This window comes from Corapipo altera, unplaced genomic scaffold (assembly GCF_003945725.1).
Source record: "Corapipo altera isolate COAL_440 unplaced genomic scaffold, ASM394572v1 126, whole genome shotgun sequence".
Taxonomy (NCBI): domain Eukaryota; kingdom Metazoa; phylum Chordata; class Aves; order Passeriformes; family Pipridae; genus Corapipo; species Corapipo altera.
In genome coordinates this window covers 2,529,366-2,548,263 of record NW_020884937.1, presented here as the reverse complement: position 1 = coordinate 2,548,263, position 18,898 = coordinate 2,529,366, and the positions used below count along the sequence as shown (strand labels likewise).

Genomic DNA, 18,898 nt, shown 5'->3' with positions numbered 1-18,898 from the left:
CTTTCTTTCTTTCTTTCTTTCTTTCTTTCTTTCTTTCTTTCTTTCTTCCTCTTTCTTTTCTTTCTTTCTCTTTCTTTCTTTCTTTCTCTCTCTTTCCATCCTACTTTCTTTCATTCCTTCCTCCTTTCCTTCTTTCTGTCCTTCTTTCCCTCTTTCCTTCTCTCTTTCCTTCTTTCCACATCTGTTGACCTCATGACCAGAGCATCAAGGACCATAACTCTCTCTTGAAATACCACAGGATGGGGGATTTGGGGGCATAAAATGCACGTTGAGGTGGTGACAAGCCCTGTTTCACCCTCAAACAGAGCAGTTAAGACCAAGTGCCCAGGAACCAGTTTCCACCCAGCACAAAATCTGGGGATTTCTTTTAATTTTTCACCCTCAAAACACCCATGAAAAAAGGCAATCTGCTTTTCTCTATCATTTTCCAACCACCAAAACATTTACCGTTGACCTTCAGTATTAAATTGCATTAAGGAAAAGTGCTTTAATAAGGAGCTGAATACGATGTCAGCACTTGATCCTCAAAAAAGCCCGTGTCCTCCTCTCAATTTGGACATGGCTGCACTTCAGGGTAAAAGCTTGGTTGAGACTACTTAATGCCAAAGCTTGACTTTTACTGGGGAAAGAAATAATGTTAATAGACCTATTTTTACAGATTATTTCAAATGATACAAAGGGGTATCATTAGAAATCCCAAACACTTGTGCTTTCGGTTTTATCCTCAGTCTCCTACAATCTGCCCTCTGCTTTCCAGACCCCTGGATGAAACCTCCAGCCCTTTCTCCACAGTTTTGAGGCTGCCCAGAGGGGTTTTTTAAGGATAATGTGACGCCTGTGCCTTCCCACGACTCCCAAAACCAGGATACACCAAGACGAAGCCATCCCAGAACGAGCAGCGCTGCCCGTGCACATCCCGTTGCCAAACCACCTATTTTTGGACCATGGCCACGCATGGAAAACATGGCAGAGGGATAACCCACATCCCAACACTCCCTACCTTCACTGCTCTGCCCCGCTGCTGCCTCCCTCCCCGGGGATCTCTCCCGTGGGTGCTCCCGGCACGGGACAGCGCCGGGGGTGGGATTTGTTCGCTTCTCCTCCGACCGACAGACGGGTGTTTTCATTTAATTAGGAGAGGGTTGTCCGGAAAAACAAGCAGGAAGGGAAAACAATAGCTCGGCCACAGCCCCGCCTGGCGAGGCGCCGGCCCCGGCACGGCCCCGAGCGCCCACCGCCGGCATCCTGCCCTTGGGATCGCTGGGATCACCGGGATGCTGCCGGAGCCTTGGATCACCGGGATCCTGCCCTTGGGATCGCTGGGATCACCGGGATGCTGCCAGAGCGGCACTGCGTGCTCAGCGGGGATGGTCCCATCCCACCTCCAGAGGCCAGGGATGACCTTTGGGATGGTGGTGACACCACGTAAAGGGGTTCTTTTCCCCTGTGTGTCTAAAATAGAGCCGTATACCTGTTGTAGCAACAAGGGGAAGGGGATCAGAGATTCTCCCAGAGCCTCTCCCACCCCGGGGTGTCAGATAACCCAAAAAACACCTCCCAGCCTCTGCAGAAGTGAAGAAGAGCATTGACCCAGCTGTGAGACAGTCAGGGTCAGGTTTTTTTTTTTTCCCCCTCCCATTTTGTTGGTTTTAATTTTTTGTTAATGATACCCAGCATTTACAGGCTTTGGCTCAAACGAGCTTTTCCCAGGAGCAGCCTGGGAAGTTGGCACAGCAGCACCAGGCCCACCACGACTGTCCTCAGCACAAGGGAGCAGGGGCAAATCCCTCTCCCATCCCTGTCTCCCTGCATCCAAGGGGACACCTCTGCAAATGAGGGAAAGATTCATTTGGGTTTCTCTCTCCTGTTGGCAGTGTGGGGAGAGCAGGGGGATGAGGTGAGATGAGCAGGGGGATGAGGTGGGATGAGCAACATGAGGCTTTGCTCCCCTGGGAGCAGGCACTGGCTTCTGACAGCACAGCCCACAGAGGGTTAATGGCTTGGTGCTTTCTCATTTATTGTATGAGGGTTTTTTAAATTTTTAACCCCCACCAGCCTCTCTGGATGGTTTTCTCCTTTTCTTTCACACACAGAGCTGCAAAGCCACAGTGATACTTCCAAGGATGGATGGACACCAACCCTGCTGTCACCCCCCATCCCCAAACCGGCCCAGTGAGGTGACACAGCTCCTGGGGGATGCCACCATCCCTCTGTCCCACCAAGGGTGACACCCAGGGCAATGCCAAGCCCTAAGAGTCCATCCCAGCACATGTGAAGTCGAGCACCATCCCCTTTGCAGACACGGCCTCTGCTGCAAAAATATTGAGGCTTCAGCAATGCCACATCATTTCCAACCCAGGACAAATCCCAATCCCTTGGGAAGGGACCAAAGCACGGCTGGATGCACCCGTCTGTCTGTCCCTGTCCCCTCGGTCAGGGTTGAAAGGGATTTCTTTGGGCAGCTCAGCCAGACCCAGCACGTGGTGCAGAAGCTCTGCAGGTAATTCCAGAGCTGCGCCAAGCCCGGAGCCGGGTCTGGAGTTAAACCCCGAGGAGACGCTGCTGGATTTGGGCAGAGCAGGCGTCCTCCTGGCAAACACAGACAGGACAGCCCGGCCGCGGGGTCCCCGCCAGCGCCTGGCACAGCCACTGACACCCGGCCGATGGAGATGTCCCCGAGCCGCCACCCTGGCACGGGAGCAGGCGGTGGGATGGGATGGGGTGGGATGGGCTGCTGCTTTCCTGCCTGCGGGATGCGGGACCTCCCGCGGAGCCACTGCCCGGGTGGACGAGCCCGGGGGATCCGCAGACACGCAAAGCCACTGTCCCCCTCCCTCCCCTGCCCGGGAAAAACAGGCGGAGGGAAGATCCAGGGAGGAAACGAGGACAAAACCCAGCGCTGACCTCCCCAGCCGGGCTGGCGGCCAAGCGGCTGCGCCAGGGGCCGGCTCCGAGCGCTGCCCAGCCCGGGGGGAGCCGGGGAAGGGAATCAGCCCCCCCAGACCCCACGGATGTCCCACTGCCAGCGAGGGAGGGGGTGGATGCAGCAGGGCAGGTGATGTTCGAATCCCCCCATGGGTCATAAGACTCACCCCCAGGACCCCCAAATTCGGTGCCAGGAGCATGGACGGTGCAGCGGGGCAGCCTCTGTGTCACTTGTGCAGAGCCCGGAGGCATCAGAACCCTGAGCCAGAACCACTTCCATGTGCTGCCACACGATGGCCGGGAAGAGGGTGAGATCCTCGGGAAGCAAGGTGGGTGGATGGATGGGTGGATGGGTGGATGGATGGGTGGAGGGATGGATGGATGGATGGATGGATGGATGGAACCTCCTCCCAAGCACTGCTCCACGAGGCTTTCCTCAGATGGCAGCATCCCCTGCCCAGCACCACAGTTCCCATCCCTGGGGAAGCCACCACGACCTTCCAGGTGGGTCAACAGGAAGGTGGGATATGTCACTTCCATGGTTTGCCTCACACCCAGCCCCCAGCAAACCTACAAGCACAGCCTTTTTCCAACCCAACCCCAGCCCACAAAACTGTTCAACCTTGAACCTCTCCCAGCATCCCAGGCAGGGCTTTCCATTCTGGAGGATCCCCTCCAAACCCTGTCACTGACTCCAGGGATGGTCCCGTCTCCAGTTCTTTCCTGAACCCAGCCTTGACTGGGGCTCTTTGGGAAGCACCACTTGTGCTCCTCTGGTCCAGACATAGAACAGTTTGGGTTGGATGGGACCTTAAAAATCATCTTGTTCCAACCCCCCAGCTGTGGGCAGAGACACATTCCATTAGATCCAGTTGCCCAGATCAAGGATCTGGGTGCACCAGGTGCTTCCTACCTCATGCCTTAAACATTTTTTATGAACATGCATTAAAATGCCTCATTTTTATCATGTTTTTTCCAGCAAATCCAGCACCTCAGGGAGCAGGGCATTGACTCAGACAGGGTGTCAGCAGCCCTGGCTCCAGGTAAAATATAGAATTGTAAAAATAATAACAAAAAAAAAGGGATAATTTATTGTAATTAAGTCCTTTACCCACCACATCTGCACTGCCATGGCCAGTCTTTCCCCATATTCCAAGGTCATCCCAGGAGAGGTGGAAGAACACCGAGGTTGGCTGAAGAGGGGACAGCAGCCCTGAAGGATGTGGGGACAAGTTCTCAGTGTCCCCATGTGGGAAACCCAACAGAACCATCCCTGCCCTGCCCAAACCACTCCAGCAACACAACACAACGTGTAGCCCTTAGAAATAAGAAAGGGAAAATTAGGAGGCACAGAGCCTGACCCTCAGCTCATCCTCCCCACCAGCTCCTCCAGCCTTACAGGGACCCGTGGGATGCCAGGGGACCTCCAGGATGCAAAACGTGTGGAGGATCCGGGTATCCCCGTTTTTGAGGCCAGGCAAATGTGGCAGCAGATTAAAAACTTCATCTCTTGCTCTTCCCAGAGCACTTTGTCATGGCCATCAGCATGTCCCCATCTATAAAGGTTTAAATTCAGCAAAGTGGGAGACCCCTCAGTTTCCTTCTCCAGCCAGAGCACGGAGGGAGGACGGGAAAATCAGCAATTCCCCCAAAACCTTCAAAGACCCTCTGATATTTTGACACATTCAGTTCATCTGCAAAAGGTTGGGTTTCTCCCCCTCCCCCCCATTTTTCCTCCATCAGAAAAACCTGCATCTTAAAAATAACCGATATTTAATCAACTCGCAGGCAGCCTCCCGCTTCTCCCTCCCTTTTCCAAAGAAGCCAGTTCCAGAGGCGCCAACGGGTTATTTTTGTGGAGGGGGTGACAAGCCTCTCCCGCAGACGGGAGACGGGAATACAAGGCCGTTTATCTCGCCTGGTAACAACCCAACACGCCGTTAATTCCTCACAGGGAGAACAAAGCTCCGCCGCGGAGCCAAGGGGACCCCGGCAAAAACCCCGGAGCGGTGCTTATCCCAACCTGCATCCTCAGGGAAACTCCGTGGTCAGAGCCGGAATGTTTGCATCCAGCGAGATTTCACCACAGATCCAGGGGAAAAAAAATAATAAAAAAGAATAAATCCCTTTATCTTCCCAAGGAGGAATTTTTGCTCTGTAGGGCAAATCTTCCTCTGGTCCTTGCTGAGGCCGGGTGTGGAAGGAAAGGCTGAATTCCCAACTTTTCCCTGTCTTCCTCGCAGGGTTGCTTGCTTGAGTGGGCTCTGGGCATCTCCCTCCCCACCTCAGGGAACGAAACACTCCCAAAAACACCCCTGCGTGTCCCCCGGTCCATCAGCATCTCCTCTGGGAGACGGGATGCAGGGGCAGTTCCAGCAGCTGATTCCGTGCCAGCAGGAATTTTGCAGGTCGAGTGTGACTGACCAGCACAAACTCCATCCCAATCCCACTCCCACTCCCGATCCCGATCCCAATCCCAGCTGGTTTACCCCCAGTCTCGGAGTCAGGGGGTGCCGAGCCCCATCCCACCATCCCGTCCATCATCTCGTGCGCTGAACCAACGCCGTTTCCTTATTTTTCCAAGCTTGCACTTTCTTCTCCTTTCCCGAAAAGCTGCTCGGACGCTTTCCCGGGGTGTTATGATGGGCACGGAGCCAGCGCTGGGGCAATCACAGCCCTGCACTTTTAGGGATGGGGAGGTACCAGGGTACCGGGAACCGCGGTCTGTGGTCACGGCACATCCCAGGGGATTTCCCGTGGATCCTCCCAGCTCAGGCCTGCCCTCTGCAACTCAGAGTAACCCCCCCCAAAAACTCCGCCGGCCGATAAAATAGGTCACTGCCGCAGGCGAGAGCCCCGGCTCGGATGTTTTTATTATTATTATCGTTATTTTTTAAGTGCAGGGATGGAAAATCCCTTTCCCGGCCCTCAGCGGGGTGGGATGCTGCACCCTCCCCGCCACCTCGCTCCTCCGGGATGTCGGGGTGCTCCCAATATCCCCCAGACCCCCGGGAAAAGGGGGGGCCCACGACTGGAGCCAGCCATGGCGGGGGGGGGGGAGGAATTGGCAAAATGATGGAGTCATCCGGGGAATGGGAATGGCCGAGGAAGCGGCATCTCCTGCACCCCCCTCCCCCCTCCCCTCAGCCAATCCTCCGGCCTGGGGCCCCCAAAAGTGTGTGTGTCCCCCAAATCCTCCCGGAGACCCCCGGGTGGGAGCGCTGAGACGGACTGGGACCCCCTCGGGGGGAGGAGGGGATCAGACCCCTCCTCACGCCCCTTCTGCACCCCCCAAACCCCCCCATCCCCCCTCAAGCCACCCCAAAGCGGCGGGGGAGGGGGGGGGCGTTTTTAATGCCATTTTAACCAAATGCAACACATTTTCCCCTCGCGCGAGGGGAGGACCCCACGCAAAACCCCCCCGAAGCTGCTGGCAGTGCAGCTCCCGGGTGGGCTGCGCTCTTTGTGCCCCCCAAAACACACACGGCCCCCCCCCCCCCCCCCAGTGCTCCCCCCACGCGTGGATGCAGCATCGCCCATGCAACCCCCCCCCCACACACACACCCGCTTCCCGCATCCACCTCCGCCACCCTCGCCGGGATTTGGGCAAGTTTCGAGGCCTTTGGGAAGTCGGCAAAGCCCCGGGAGCGCGAGGAAGCGACGGGGGAAGGAAGGGGAAGGGAAAGGGAGAAATAAAAGCGAGGAGAAAAGGGAAAAGGGGGGGGGGGGGGAGTTCAGGCTCTACCATTTTGATGCAAAGGTCTCCGCGCTGAGGAGTCCCGGTCCTCCTCCGCTGGCCTGGGGTTTGTGCTCTCCATGAAAAAACAAGGAATTGGTGGGTTGGGTGGGTTGCTGGGTTGGTGGCTTTTTTTTTTTTTTTCCTTTTTTCTTTTTTTTTTTTTTTTTTTTTTTTGGCTGTGTTTTTTTTTTTTTTTTTTTTTTTTTTTTTTTTTGCCTTTTAGAGAAGGAGGAGGAAGAGGGGGTGGAGGGGGGAGGAAATCACCGCGCCAGCGCCGCTTGCATCCCCTTCCCTCTTTTCCTATTTTTTTCCCTCCCTTATATTTTCCTTTTTTCTTTTTTTTTTCCTCTCCTCTTTTTTGTTCTTCTTTTTTTTTTTCCCGTCCTTTCTTTTTTTTTTTTTTTTTTTCCCGTTTTCCTCTTCTTCTTCTCCTTCCCTCCTCCTCCTCTTCACCTCATCCTGCCCATCGCCATGTTCGCCCCTTTTCGGAAGCCGGAGGAATGCGGAGCGGCGGCGGCTCCGGCTGCCAAGAGCCCCGGGGCCGCTGATTGGAGCCGCCGCATCAGCTGGGGCCAAGGCTGCCCCTTTAAAGCGACAGCAGCCACCGCCACCCCCCCTCCGGGACACCCCCGTGTCCCCTCTCCCCGCACCCCAACCCTCCCTCACGGTCACCCCCGCAGCTCAGCATCCCCCGGGAGCATCCTCTGGATCCCACTGGGGCGGGGAAACTGAGGCGCGAGGAGTTTCCCCCCCCAACTCAATTAAAAAAACACCCCAAGGCTTTTTGGGGCGTAAAACCTTCATTTGGGGTGTGGAGGGATAGCGAGGATTTATGTTAAAACTCCCAGTTTGGGGTGTCGTGGCATAACGTGGATTTATTTAAAAATGGGGGGTTTGGGGGAAATGGGGATCCCCCCTGCCACAGATAGATGGGGCAGAGGGGTGTTTAAGGCACATTTGGTTATTGGGAGCAACCTCTGGTTGCTGGTGGAGGAGGGAAACTGAGGCACACAGAGCTCCTTTCCCCCCAGAAAAAATCGATAAAAACACCCCAAGGATTTTTGGGGCATAAACCCCTAATTTGGGGTGTCATGGTGTAATGTGGATTTATTTAAAAATGGGTTTTTTGGGGGAAATGGGGATCCCCCCTGCCACAGATAGATGGGGCAGGGGGGTGTTTAAGGCACATTTGGTTATTGGGAGCAACATCTGGGTGCTGGTGGAGGAGGGAAACTGAGGCACACAGAGCCCCTTTCCCGTCCCAACCCCAATAAAAAGACCCCAAGGCTTTTTTGGGGCATAACACCTCTATTTGGGGTGTTGAGGAGTAGCGAGGATTTATGTTAAAACCCCCAGTTTGGAGTGTCGTGGCATAACGTGGATTTATTTAAAAATGGGGTTTTTGAGGGAAATGGGGATCCCTCCTGCCACAGATAGGTGGGGCAGGGGGGTGTTTAAGGTACATTTGGTTATTGGGAGTATCCTCTGGGTCCTGCTGGGGGAGGGAAACTGAGGCACATGGAGCCCCTGCTCCCCACCCAAACCCGATGAAAACACCCCAAGGCTTTTTTGGGGAATAAATCCCCAATTTAGGGTGTTGAGGAATAGCAAGGATTTATGTTAAAACCCCCAGTTTGGGGTGTCGCGGCATAACGTGGATTTATTTAAAAATGGAATTTTGGGGGGAAATGGGGATCCCCCCTGCCACAGATAGATGGGGCAAGGGGGTGTTTAAGGCACGTTTGGTTATTAGGAGCAACCTCTGGTTGCTGGTGGAGGAGGGAAACTGAGGCACACAGAGCTCCTTTCCCCCCAGAAAAAAATCGATAAAAACACCCTAAGGCTTTTAGGGGCATAAATCCCTAATTTGGGATCTCGTGGCATAGCATGGATTTATTTAAAAATGGGATTTTTGGAGGAAATGGGAATCCCTCCTGCCAGAGGCAGATTGGTGGGGTGGTGTTTATGGCACATTTGGTTACTGGGAGCATCCTCTGGATCCCACTGGCGGGAGGGATAAAATAATTTATTTACAAAATTATTTATTTACAAAATTATTTATGTACAAGGATTTTTGGAGTGTTCTGCTGCTGGAGGAAATGGGGATCCCCCACTGGGAGGGTGTTTAAGGCACATTTGATTATTGGGAGCATCCTCTGGGTGCCGCTGGAGGAGGGAAGCTGAGGCACACAGAGCCCACTCTTCCCCCCAAATCCGATAAAAAAACCCCAAAGCCTTTTAGGGCATAAATTCCCAGTTTGGAGTGTTGTGGCATAGTGTCCATTTATTTAAAAATGTGATTTTTGGAGGAAATGGGGATGCCCACTGCCAGAGACAGGTGAAGGGGGATGTTTAAGGCATATTTGGTTATTGGGAGCATCCTCTGGATCCCACTGATGGGGGGGACTGAGGCACGCAACCAAAACACCCCAAGGCTTTTTTGGGGTCTAAACCCCTAATTTGGGGTGTCATAAAATTGATTTATTTAAAAATGGGATTTTTGGAGTGTTCTCCCACTGTTTGGAGGAAGTGGGGATCCCCCACTAGGCACATTTGGTTATTGGGAGCAACCTCTGGGTGCTGGTGGAGGAGGGAAACTGAGGCACACGGAGCCTCTGCCCCCCACCCAAATCCATAAAAAGATCCCAAGGCTTTTGGGGTATAATCTCATAATTTAGGGTCCTGTGGCATAACATCAATTTATTTAAAAACGAGATTTTTTGACTTTTCTCACACTCTCTGGAGGAAATGGGGATTCCCCACTGGAAGGGCATTCAAGGAACACTTGATTCTAGGAAAGGGGCCCCCCAAAGCCCCCTGAGGGCCTGGGATGGGATCTGTGAGGCACAACCAGTCCCAAATACCCCCCTGAAATAGAGTAAACCTTCATTATTTTGCCCCCAGCTCTGCTTGGATGACGGACCAGGGGTGGGGTTCATCATCCCAACATCCCCCAGCCTCAGCCAGGAGCTGGGTATCCCCAAAATCCTCATTCTGGGGACCAAGGGGGGAAAGCTGGAGCAGCTCCAGGGTGTCTGGGGAGGGATCATCCGCAATCCCACGGTGCTCCCACACCTCCAGCACCAGGACAGGCTCTACCCTCAGCTCTGGGCTCCACCAGGGAAGGAGAAGGCAGTCCTACCAAGGCTCTTTGGGGTGGTGACCACCTCCAAAACCCATTTCTGCCCCACCATTCCTGCAGATGCCATCCAAAGGCACGTGGATTCCCTTCCACCACCCTGAAAGCAGAGAAACACAGTGGCTCTGAAGGGGATTGGTCACACGACAACGGGGCTGGGGGCACCCTCAGAGCTGCTCCATCTTCATCCCACCTTCCCGGATCTCCCCCTTTCCCAAGCCACTCCCTCCTGCAGACGTCCCTGTGGTAACTTCTTGCACTTGTTTGGACTCTGCCTTGTTTGTAACTCCTTCCAGATGTGCTTTGCATAACGTCTCCGTGGCCACGTCCTGCCTGCTCTGGGTTCATTCAATGCACTTTTGGTTGTTTTTTTTTATTTTAATGCCTTTTCTCGCTCCCAGCCCTGCTCTGCTCCACAGGAAAAATTCCTGGCCGATGCCACCGGCACCTCTCCCCTATCAGGAGGCTTTTCGTGAGATGAGTGTGCAGCCCTTCCAACACGTCTGCTACACTGGAAACTTTTCCAAAAGCTACATAAGCTCCTGGAAAAGACTTGGCTGACACACAGCCAGCGCTGGGGGTAAGGGGGAGATGAGGCTGGAGGTGGGAGCTGGGGATTTAAGCTCTGCTCCGCAGCCCAAATCCCTGTGGCACCTTCATGGATGCGGCACAGGGGACCAGGGAGCTCCAGAGCTTGGACCCCTTGTAGCTCAGGGAGCATTCAGGGATGGTCAAAGCCCTGATGCCACCCTGGTGGGCTCACCATGAGCTCCTTGCCTTTTGGAGGATGCTGAGCCCACCCCTCACATGGAGAGGGGTCAGAGTTCAGCTCAGTCACTGTTAAGGAGCAGGTTTTCCAGCAAGACAAAGTTCTGGAGAAACTGGTAAACAAGGAGCATGTGGAGGGAGGCTTGTTGACATGGGGAAAGTGCTGGGTCTCCTCCCTGACACTTTCCAGCAGTGTGGTGCCCACAAAAAGGACATCTCCTGCAGCTTTACCTCTCCCTTTCTCTCCCTAAGCCCTGAAATGGCAACCCAGTGACTCCACATGGTCACATGGGAGGTCTTAAAAGAAAGATCAGCCACAACAACACAGAGACTGGAAAATGTTTAGGAAAATCAGGAGAGGCTCATAATTTCTTGGTATAACTGATCCCTGATATTTCAATTTGCATTTCCATAGCTGTGGTCTTTTCCAAGGGAACTGTCAGCAACGACACAGGAGAAAAACAAAGCTGACACCCTGTAACAGCTCAGAGAGCTTTGAGTTTGTGAGGACCCTCACAGGAACCTGGAGGGATTTAGAATGTGTAGATGTGGAGCCAGGAAACGTGGTTTGGTGCTGGCCTTGGCAGTGCTGGGGGAATGGTTGGACCTGATGATCTTAGGCGTCTTTTCCAACCCAGAAGATTCTGTGAAGGCCTGGAAGGGTCTCTCCAAGCAGGTACAACGTCTTCTCACTGACTCTGCCTGCCTGGGATTCACTGCTCTAAGTGCAACAAATGTGCTCTGCTGGGAATCTTCTGCGGGCTGGAATTCCAAAGGGAGGGATCTCCCGGAGACGGTGAGATGAGCTCCCTTGGTGTCCTCCCTTCCTGAGCCAGCACTGAGCCCCCGGCACATCAGGGCTTGGGCAGAGCAGGAGGTGGAAGGGCCCTCCAGATTCCCATTGGAAGACAGGAGACAAGCTGGGGACATGGTCAGCCCTTCAGGGACATATTGTGGGCTTGGAAACTGGTTTTCACTCAGCAGCTGGTTTTCTGAGCAGGCGTATGGATCATGGAAAAGAAGGGATCAAATCAGGCCAAGACAGAGAGAGAGAGAAAGAATGAAAAATAGGGAAAGCAAGAACATTCCTGGAGGCTCTCTGGCCTCTCTCCCTCCAACCTCCTGAGAGGAGCAGGAGGAGGAGAGAGACAAAACAAAAGGCACAAGAGAAGAACGAGCCAAAACAACGTTAACACGAGGGCTGCGAGGTCCAAAGCAAGCAGCAGGGCAGGCCCCTTCCCAAAAACCCGTCAGCTTCCCGAGGATCCGGGGGTCCTGCAGAAAACACTGCCCTTTTATGGCCAGGCAAGGAGGGTAGTGGTGCCAGAGCCTGCCCTACTAAGGGAAAACGTCTCCCTCTTGGTGTTTGCAGTGAGAACACCCACGGTGTGAGCACAGAGGAGCTCTCAAAGGACGACTGAAACGCTGCTGCTTCCTGGTGACCCCGATTCTTCTTTGCTTTTCTCTTCTTAATTCTTCCTTTCCCCTCTTTGATTTCTCACTTCTGCCTCCAAGCTGGGGGGGTGGAATTAAAAAATTTAAAAGGAAGAGTGATTCTTCAGGCAGGGCTGGCTGGTTTCAGGTGACACCCTCATTCAGGAGGGTTGTATGAGGATGCAGGTGAAGCCCCCTGAGCTGTCAGACCCCTGTGGGGAGGATGGTCTCTGTTCTCCCAGCAGTGCAGCAGTGGCTGTGCTGATGTTTATCCCTCCCTGTGGCCTGGAAGGGCTGTGATCCAAGCTGGAGATGTCCTTACTCTACTCTTAAGCACAACATCCTGTGCCAAGGCCATCCATCCACTGTTTCACATCCCAGCCCGGCCTGACCTGGCACCTCCCAGAGATGCAAAAATATCCCACGTCAGGTGGGATTTTCCTTCTGAGGGATCACAGTTTCACTGGGAATAACTTCTTCTCTCTGCTTGGCTGAGGCAGGGAGGGGAATCCACACTGCAAGTAAGACCCTGACCCATCAGAAAGCCTAGGGAAGCTCCTGGATTTGTGTTTTCTGTATTTTTTCTGTATTTCTGTACTTTTCCTGCTTCCAATATTTTGCCCACCCACAGGTATCTGCTGGATTTGGCAGCAGCCAGGTTTTAATTTTCGGAGGAGCTCATATTGGATTCCAGATCTTATTGTCTGCTCATTTTGCAATGATCAGATTTTATTTTATACACAGTAATACCAGTACTAGGAAGTTTACTTTCCAACCCCCGAGTTACAGTGCAGTGATGAGAAGATCCAAGTAGTAATGAAAAATTGATTGGAACAGTGTACTGGTTTTCAGTGGCCAGGTTTTGGCAGTGAGGAGCTACAGAGGTGGCTCCTGTGGGAAGCTGCTCAAGTTTCCCCCAGGTCCAATGGAGCCAATGCCAGACAGATCCAGGATGGACACACTGCTGAGCAAGGCCGAGCCCATCAGAGGTGGTGGCAGCACCTCTGGGATAACGGATTTAGGAAGTGGGAAAAAAGCCTGTGGAAATGCAGAGAGAGGAGTGAGATATGTGGGAGGAACAGCCCTCCAGACCCCAGGGTGGTGCAAGAGGAGGGGCAGGAGGTGCTCCAGGCGCCGGAGCTGAGGTTCCCCTGCAGCCCGAGGTGCAGCCCATGGGGAGGCAGCCGTGCCCCTGCAGCCCTTGGAGGTCCATGATGGAGCTGAGATCCACCTGCAGCACAGGGAAGAGCCTACATGGAGCAGGGGGATGCCCAAAACAGTCTGTGACCCTGTGGGAAGCCCACATTGGAGCAGGGTCCTGGCAGGGACCTGTGGATCCATGGGGAGAGGAGCCCACGCTGGAGCAGGTTTCGTGGCAGGGACCCACACTGGAGCTGTATTTTCACAGCCCAAACAACTGCCCAGCTGCTGAACATCGAGAAATCCTTCTTGGGTATCAAAATCTGGAGGGAGGGGAGGCTGTGACGTGTCTCTTCACTCTGACTCAGAGCCTTTAGTGTCTGCACATCCCTGGTGTGGTGCTGATGTTGGCAGACATCAGGTCATTAGCAGTGGGACTCATTAGAACTGGTGCCTTGGGGGATTTGGGTTAGAAGGGGCCTTAAAGAACATCTAGTCCAACCCCCCTGCCATAGGCAGGGACACCTTCCACTAATCCAGGTTGCTCAACCCTGTCCAACCTGGCCTTGGACACTTCCAGGGAAGGGGCAGGTGTCATAAGGATCACGGAGCAGCTGACACGACCCTGCTCTTTGAGCTGCTGCTGCTTGTCCCTGGGATGAATTACAGCAGAGAACCAGAGCATTTCCAGGTCTTCTTTTTGGGTGGAAAGGGGCTTATTTGGAGTGTTACTTAAGGGCAGATTTTATGACCCAGGCCTGTGCAGTGTGTGCACTGAGCAAGCCAAGCCAAGCAGCCCCAGCCAAGTTGTCCTCGCTGCTGTTGCATGGGAGAAATAATCTCTATTAACAACTTGACTTGGCAGCTTCAACATTTTGGGGAAAGAAATATTTTTACTCTCCCACCAGGCCTTTCTCCAGCCGTTATTGGCTACTGCTTCCCTGCATGAACTATTTAACTCCTCATGCTCAGGGCACTGGCCAAAAGTAGATTCAGTAAAATTTAACATTTTTCATGATAAAGCACAGGGATTCTAAGTTCTACGTGGGAGTATACATTTTTTTTTTTTTTAAAGCCCTTCACAACACCATTAAGGAAATGAAGTTGCCACAGGATTGGAGGAAAGGTCCTTTTGCTGCTCAAAAACTGGAGAAAAGACAGAAAGAAAGAGGCGGTGCTTCAATGGTCATTTTTCAGGAGGGAAATAAGTCTGTGGTGTGGTTCATCAGAGTCTGAGTCCAGGGTTTTTCAACATCCTCATCCTCAATCTGGAGGAGTAAGAGCAGACCTGCACCTCTATGCTTGCAGGTGAGCTCTTAGAAGGTCATCAGGTGTCACACTGATGTCAAGAAACTCCAAAAGGCTTTCACAAGAACCCAGAAAAGCAGAGAAGAAAGTTTCAAATGAGCTTTGGTTTAGGAATGCATAAAGCAAAGCATCTGGAAGAAGAAGGTCTAGACCATGCTCATGCTGTGCTGAGGTTGGAAGCTTCAACCTGGAGCTGAGAGCTTGGATTGCCACCAGCAGCTCTCTGAAATCACTGGCTCAGTGTGTGGCCAAAGGTGGGAGCCAAAAGAGCCAAGGAATTGTTACTTCTCAGCTTTCCCTGAGCACATCCATCAAGGCATCACTTTACCATGGCAGAAAAACCTGGAGCATCCACAGTTCAGTGACTGTGGGTAGTCCTGGTCTCCCCCAGGGTGGTGCTGGAGAAGCAGAAAGAACAAATAAAATGACCAGTGGGGTGGGGGAGCTGCTTTATGAGGTGAGATGACAAACTCAGGACCCTTTGACCTGGAGAAGGGGAGGCTCTTGGGAGCAAGGGGCAGCAAATCATGAAGGCAATGAGTTCAGTAAATGCAAGATGATTGCTCGGAGCAGATCGGAGAATCCCAGAAGGGTTTGGGTTGGAAGGCTCCTCAAAGATCATCTCATTCCAACCCCCTGCCATGAGCAGGGACACCTTCCACTAGATCAGGTTGCTCCAAGCTCCATCCAGTCTGGTCTTGGAGTGTTACCTCCTGCTGCTGCTGGAGAAGATCAATAGACTCGATAAACTTACAGAAAAATGGGGCAGTTTACGGGACCAGACTCTCCCAAACCCAGCGAGATGCACTTGGATTTACTGCTCCTCACCTCTAAACTTCAGTCCTTGTCCAGTGTACACATTAAATGGTTCCTACCTCGCCTCCTGCAAAGTTAAGGACAGAATTCCTGCAGCAACTCCCAAGGGCTCTGGTGTCACCCCCGAGTCACGTTGGCAGCGCTGGCTTTGCCAGGTGTGAAAGCTGCACAGCCCTTCCCAGCACGGGGCTTGCAGCTCAAAGGCATCTTTGCATATCAAAGGATAATGCAGTGAAGGAGCAGCATTTCATTAGCCAGGAAGTTATAAATTGATGTCTTGATTGAAATAATTATCAGGAATTACAGGAAATACCCGGAGATGCATTTCTATTCAAGAGAGTCTTCAGGGAGAAGGGGGAACTTTGCCCCAAATAGGAGCTGCTGCTCAGGGATGCAGCACTGTAAAATGAAGTCCCAGCTTTCAAACCCCCCATATCAGTCCTGCCTTTTACCTCTTTTCTTAGAACATACCAGATTCCTACTTTTTTTCCTTAGATGATCTTGGTTAAGGAGTGATCTTGGGTAAGGAGTGATCTTGGGTAAGGACTGCTGGGGAAATGCTGGAGTTGCAAAGCACATACGTGTGAACTGCAATAATTTCAAAGCCTCTTCGCTCCTCCCTGGATTTTAGGTCCCTGGAATCCACCTTTCCATCATAAAAGGGGTATCCAGAGGAGTTGTGGATTCCCCATCCCTGGAAGTTTCCAAGGCCAGGTTGGATAGGGTTCGGAGCAACCTGGGATAGTGGAAGGTGTCCCTGCCCATGGCAGGGGGTGGAATGAGATGAGCTTTAAGATCCCTTCCAACCCAAACCAGTCTGTGCTTCCATGAAATTGGTAATGGGAAACCCAAACCCCTATTTTTTTCACTAAATACTCATATATTGAAAACATGCAGTGAATTTTCCTCCACTGCCTAAGCCATGTTAAAGTAATCCCCCAAACAAAAAAAAAATCCAGAGTGAAGATCAGAAGTAGTCTGATTTATATCAGTGCTGGAGAAAAACATTAAATACTGATATTTGTGCTGGTATATTCAGCAGAGGAGGTTCCATGGCAGGGGGGTTTGGAGTAGATGACTTTCCAACCCAAACTGTTCCATGATTCCAAAGAGTGAAGGCCTGAAGATGTTTTAGGGTGGACAGCTCAGCTTTCCCAAAGATACATGTGCAGGGGGTTTAGAAACACAGTCTCTGAGGGCAATTATGGAAAACCAGCAACGGGCACCTTCAGCCAAGGTTTTGAAAGACCCAACACCCAGAAGCTCAAGTCAAACAAGCTGAAGTTCACATTAAATTAAGATGCCAAGCCATGCTCACATCCCTGCAGCTCCAGCACGGCTGAGAGAGGGAAGATGGCAGGGACAGATGACACGAAGCCAGAGGAAAGCAGCGCTGGAAGGAGGGAACGTTGCTTGGAGGAGTCATTTATGATCCGCCGGGAAACCGAGGAGATACACAGCCTGGGACTCCCCGGGGATCTGTCCCAGGCCTGGTACTGCTCAAAATATTTTGTTAATAATTACTTGCATGAATAGAGAATTTGCTTCTTCCCAGCTGCAAATGATACCAAGCCGGGAGGGACTTGAAGCACTTTGGAGGATGGGCTGGAACTTCAAAACAATCTTGACGCAGTAGAGAAATAGCCTGGAAAAAAAAAAACAAACAAAACAAAACAAAATAGGCTGCAATTTAGCAGAAACAAAGGGAAAATGCTGCTTGTGTAAGAGGAGTGGAGCTGCAGAGTGTGGCCTGGGTAGGGAATGGGGGAGCAGGGATGTAGCAGGGAAGGGCAGAGGTGTTGCATCCCCACCTGGACTCTGGAAATCCTCATTCTGTGGCAAAAGCAGCAAACCTCGGGCAAGGACAGGTGAATGTTGCCTGCAGGACATGTGGAGTGAAGCTTTAAATCCCCATGGCACTGTGAAATCCTCACGTGGAGAATGTTGCCCATATGGGTGTGGTGATCTGGGGAGGGTTAAGGGCTGGCGGTGGAGTCCAGGAGAGGGTCAGAGCTAAGAAGTTAAAAAAACCCAAACCAAACCAAAAAACTCCCAAACCCCCTCAGGATAATTGAAGAACTTGGAGCTATTTTGTCCAGAGAAGAGGTAAGAGCTTCCATAACCCTTTTACAAATATTTGAGGTGGTCTTTTTCCTTCTGCTTAAATATTTACAAGGACATGTTGTGATAGGATGAGGGGGATTGGCTTCAAACTGCCAGAGGACAGGGTTAGTGGGATATTGGGAAGGAATTCTTGACTATGAGGGTGGTGGGGCCCTGGCACAGGTTGCCCAGAGAAGCTGTGGCTGCCCCATCCCTGGAAGTGTCCAAGGCCAGGTTGGAGCATCCTGGGCTAGTGGAAGGTGTCCCTGCCCATGGCAGGGGGTTGGAACAAGATGATCATTAAAGTCCCTTCCAACCCAAACCATTCTGGGATTCTATGATTTAATTTGAAGGAAAAAGGTCATTCTCTTCCTCTCCAACTGTGAGAAACAGTGATGGGTTTATGTGGCAGAAAAGGCCCTTTATTTTAGATATCAGAAAAAAAAAAGTACATTTATATATATATATATATTTATATAATGTGAACAGTTCAGCAATTTTGGTTTTGGCACCTCAACTGCTCCCTCTTAGCACTGGCAATTTTTTAATAGAGAGGTTGGATAAGAACTACTGTGGTTTATACAACTGGAGTTGATCCTGACTCTGCAAAAGAGGAAACTGCAGAGCTGGAAAGGTCCCTTTTTGCCATGTTCTCTGGCACAAACTCCTAGTGAAAGGTGTCAGTTCGAAGCTATTGATAGAAATGAAAGATGAGCATGGAATCTGTGCACTTTCCTGCAGGGAGCTGATAGGAAATCCATCACTAAAACCGGATTTCTCCATCAGCATGTGGGTTTTTGGTACATAGAGTGGTTTTAATTAAAAAAAAATATTTTTGCCTGTTTCCCTCCTGGTTTAATGGGATAAAAAAAGGAAAGGCGTATTGCCCCACTCATGAAATCTAAAAAAAATCACATTAACTGTGCCTGACATCCTCCCTCTCCCTTGGTTTTCTGACTCCTTAAAATGTACAGTTATTTGTCACAAGGGAGAGGTTTAATCTTTGGAAAAGGGAGAGGTAAGGCCCAAGGTAAAGGACCTGCAGGCTGAGGGCTGTTCCTATCAGGCTGGAGCTCGATCACCTTGTAGGTCCCAGCAAAGCCAGTGGAATATAAGATTTCCAGCCTGTTCCCTAAAATTACCATAGAAAGTTTGGGTTGGAGGCACTTTAAAGATCATCTATTCCCAGCCCCTCTGCCATGGGCAGGGACACCTTCCACTATTCCAGGTTGCTCCAAGAATCCCATCCAACCTGGCCTTGGGACACTTCCAGGGATGGGGCAGCCATAGCTGCTCTGGGCAACCTGTGCCAGGGCCTCCCCACCCTCACAGGCAAAAATTTATTCCTAATATCTCATCTAAACTTGCTCTCTTTCAGTTTGAGGCCATTCCCCCCTTGTCCTGTAAACAGTCCCTCTCCATCTTTCTTGTAGCTCCTTCAGGCCACAATTAGGTCACCCCACAGCCTTCATTTTCCAGGCTGAACCATCCCAACTCTCTCAGCCTTTCCCCAAATGGCAGTGCTG

The 18,898-nt window shown here is 51.8% G+C and overlaps 1 protein-coding gene across 3 annotated transcripts in view; it reads right to left on the bottom strand.

The window, feature by feature from the left end:
* ZBTB47 (zinc finger and BTB domain containing 47) overlaps positions 1-7,162 on the bottom strand; it is a 22,864-nt gene extending 15,702 nt beyond the window's left edge. Inside the window, exon 1 of one of the 3 annotated variants that reach the window (XM_027660630.1) lies at positions 6,671-7,162. In XM_027660630.1, the coding sequence (XP_027516431.1) occupies positions 6,671-6,673 (3 nt within the window). In that variant the 5' untranslated portion in view covers positions 6,674-7,162. Of the gene's footprint in view, positions 1-4,036; positions 5,387-5,414; positions 6,388-6,670 lie in introns of those variants that run through there. The other 2 variants (XM_027660631.1, XM_027660629.1) reach the window with 2 other exon arrangements.
* Positions 7,163-18,898: the final 11,736 nt, after the last annotated feature.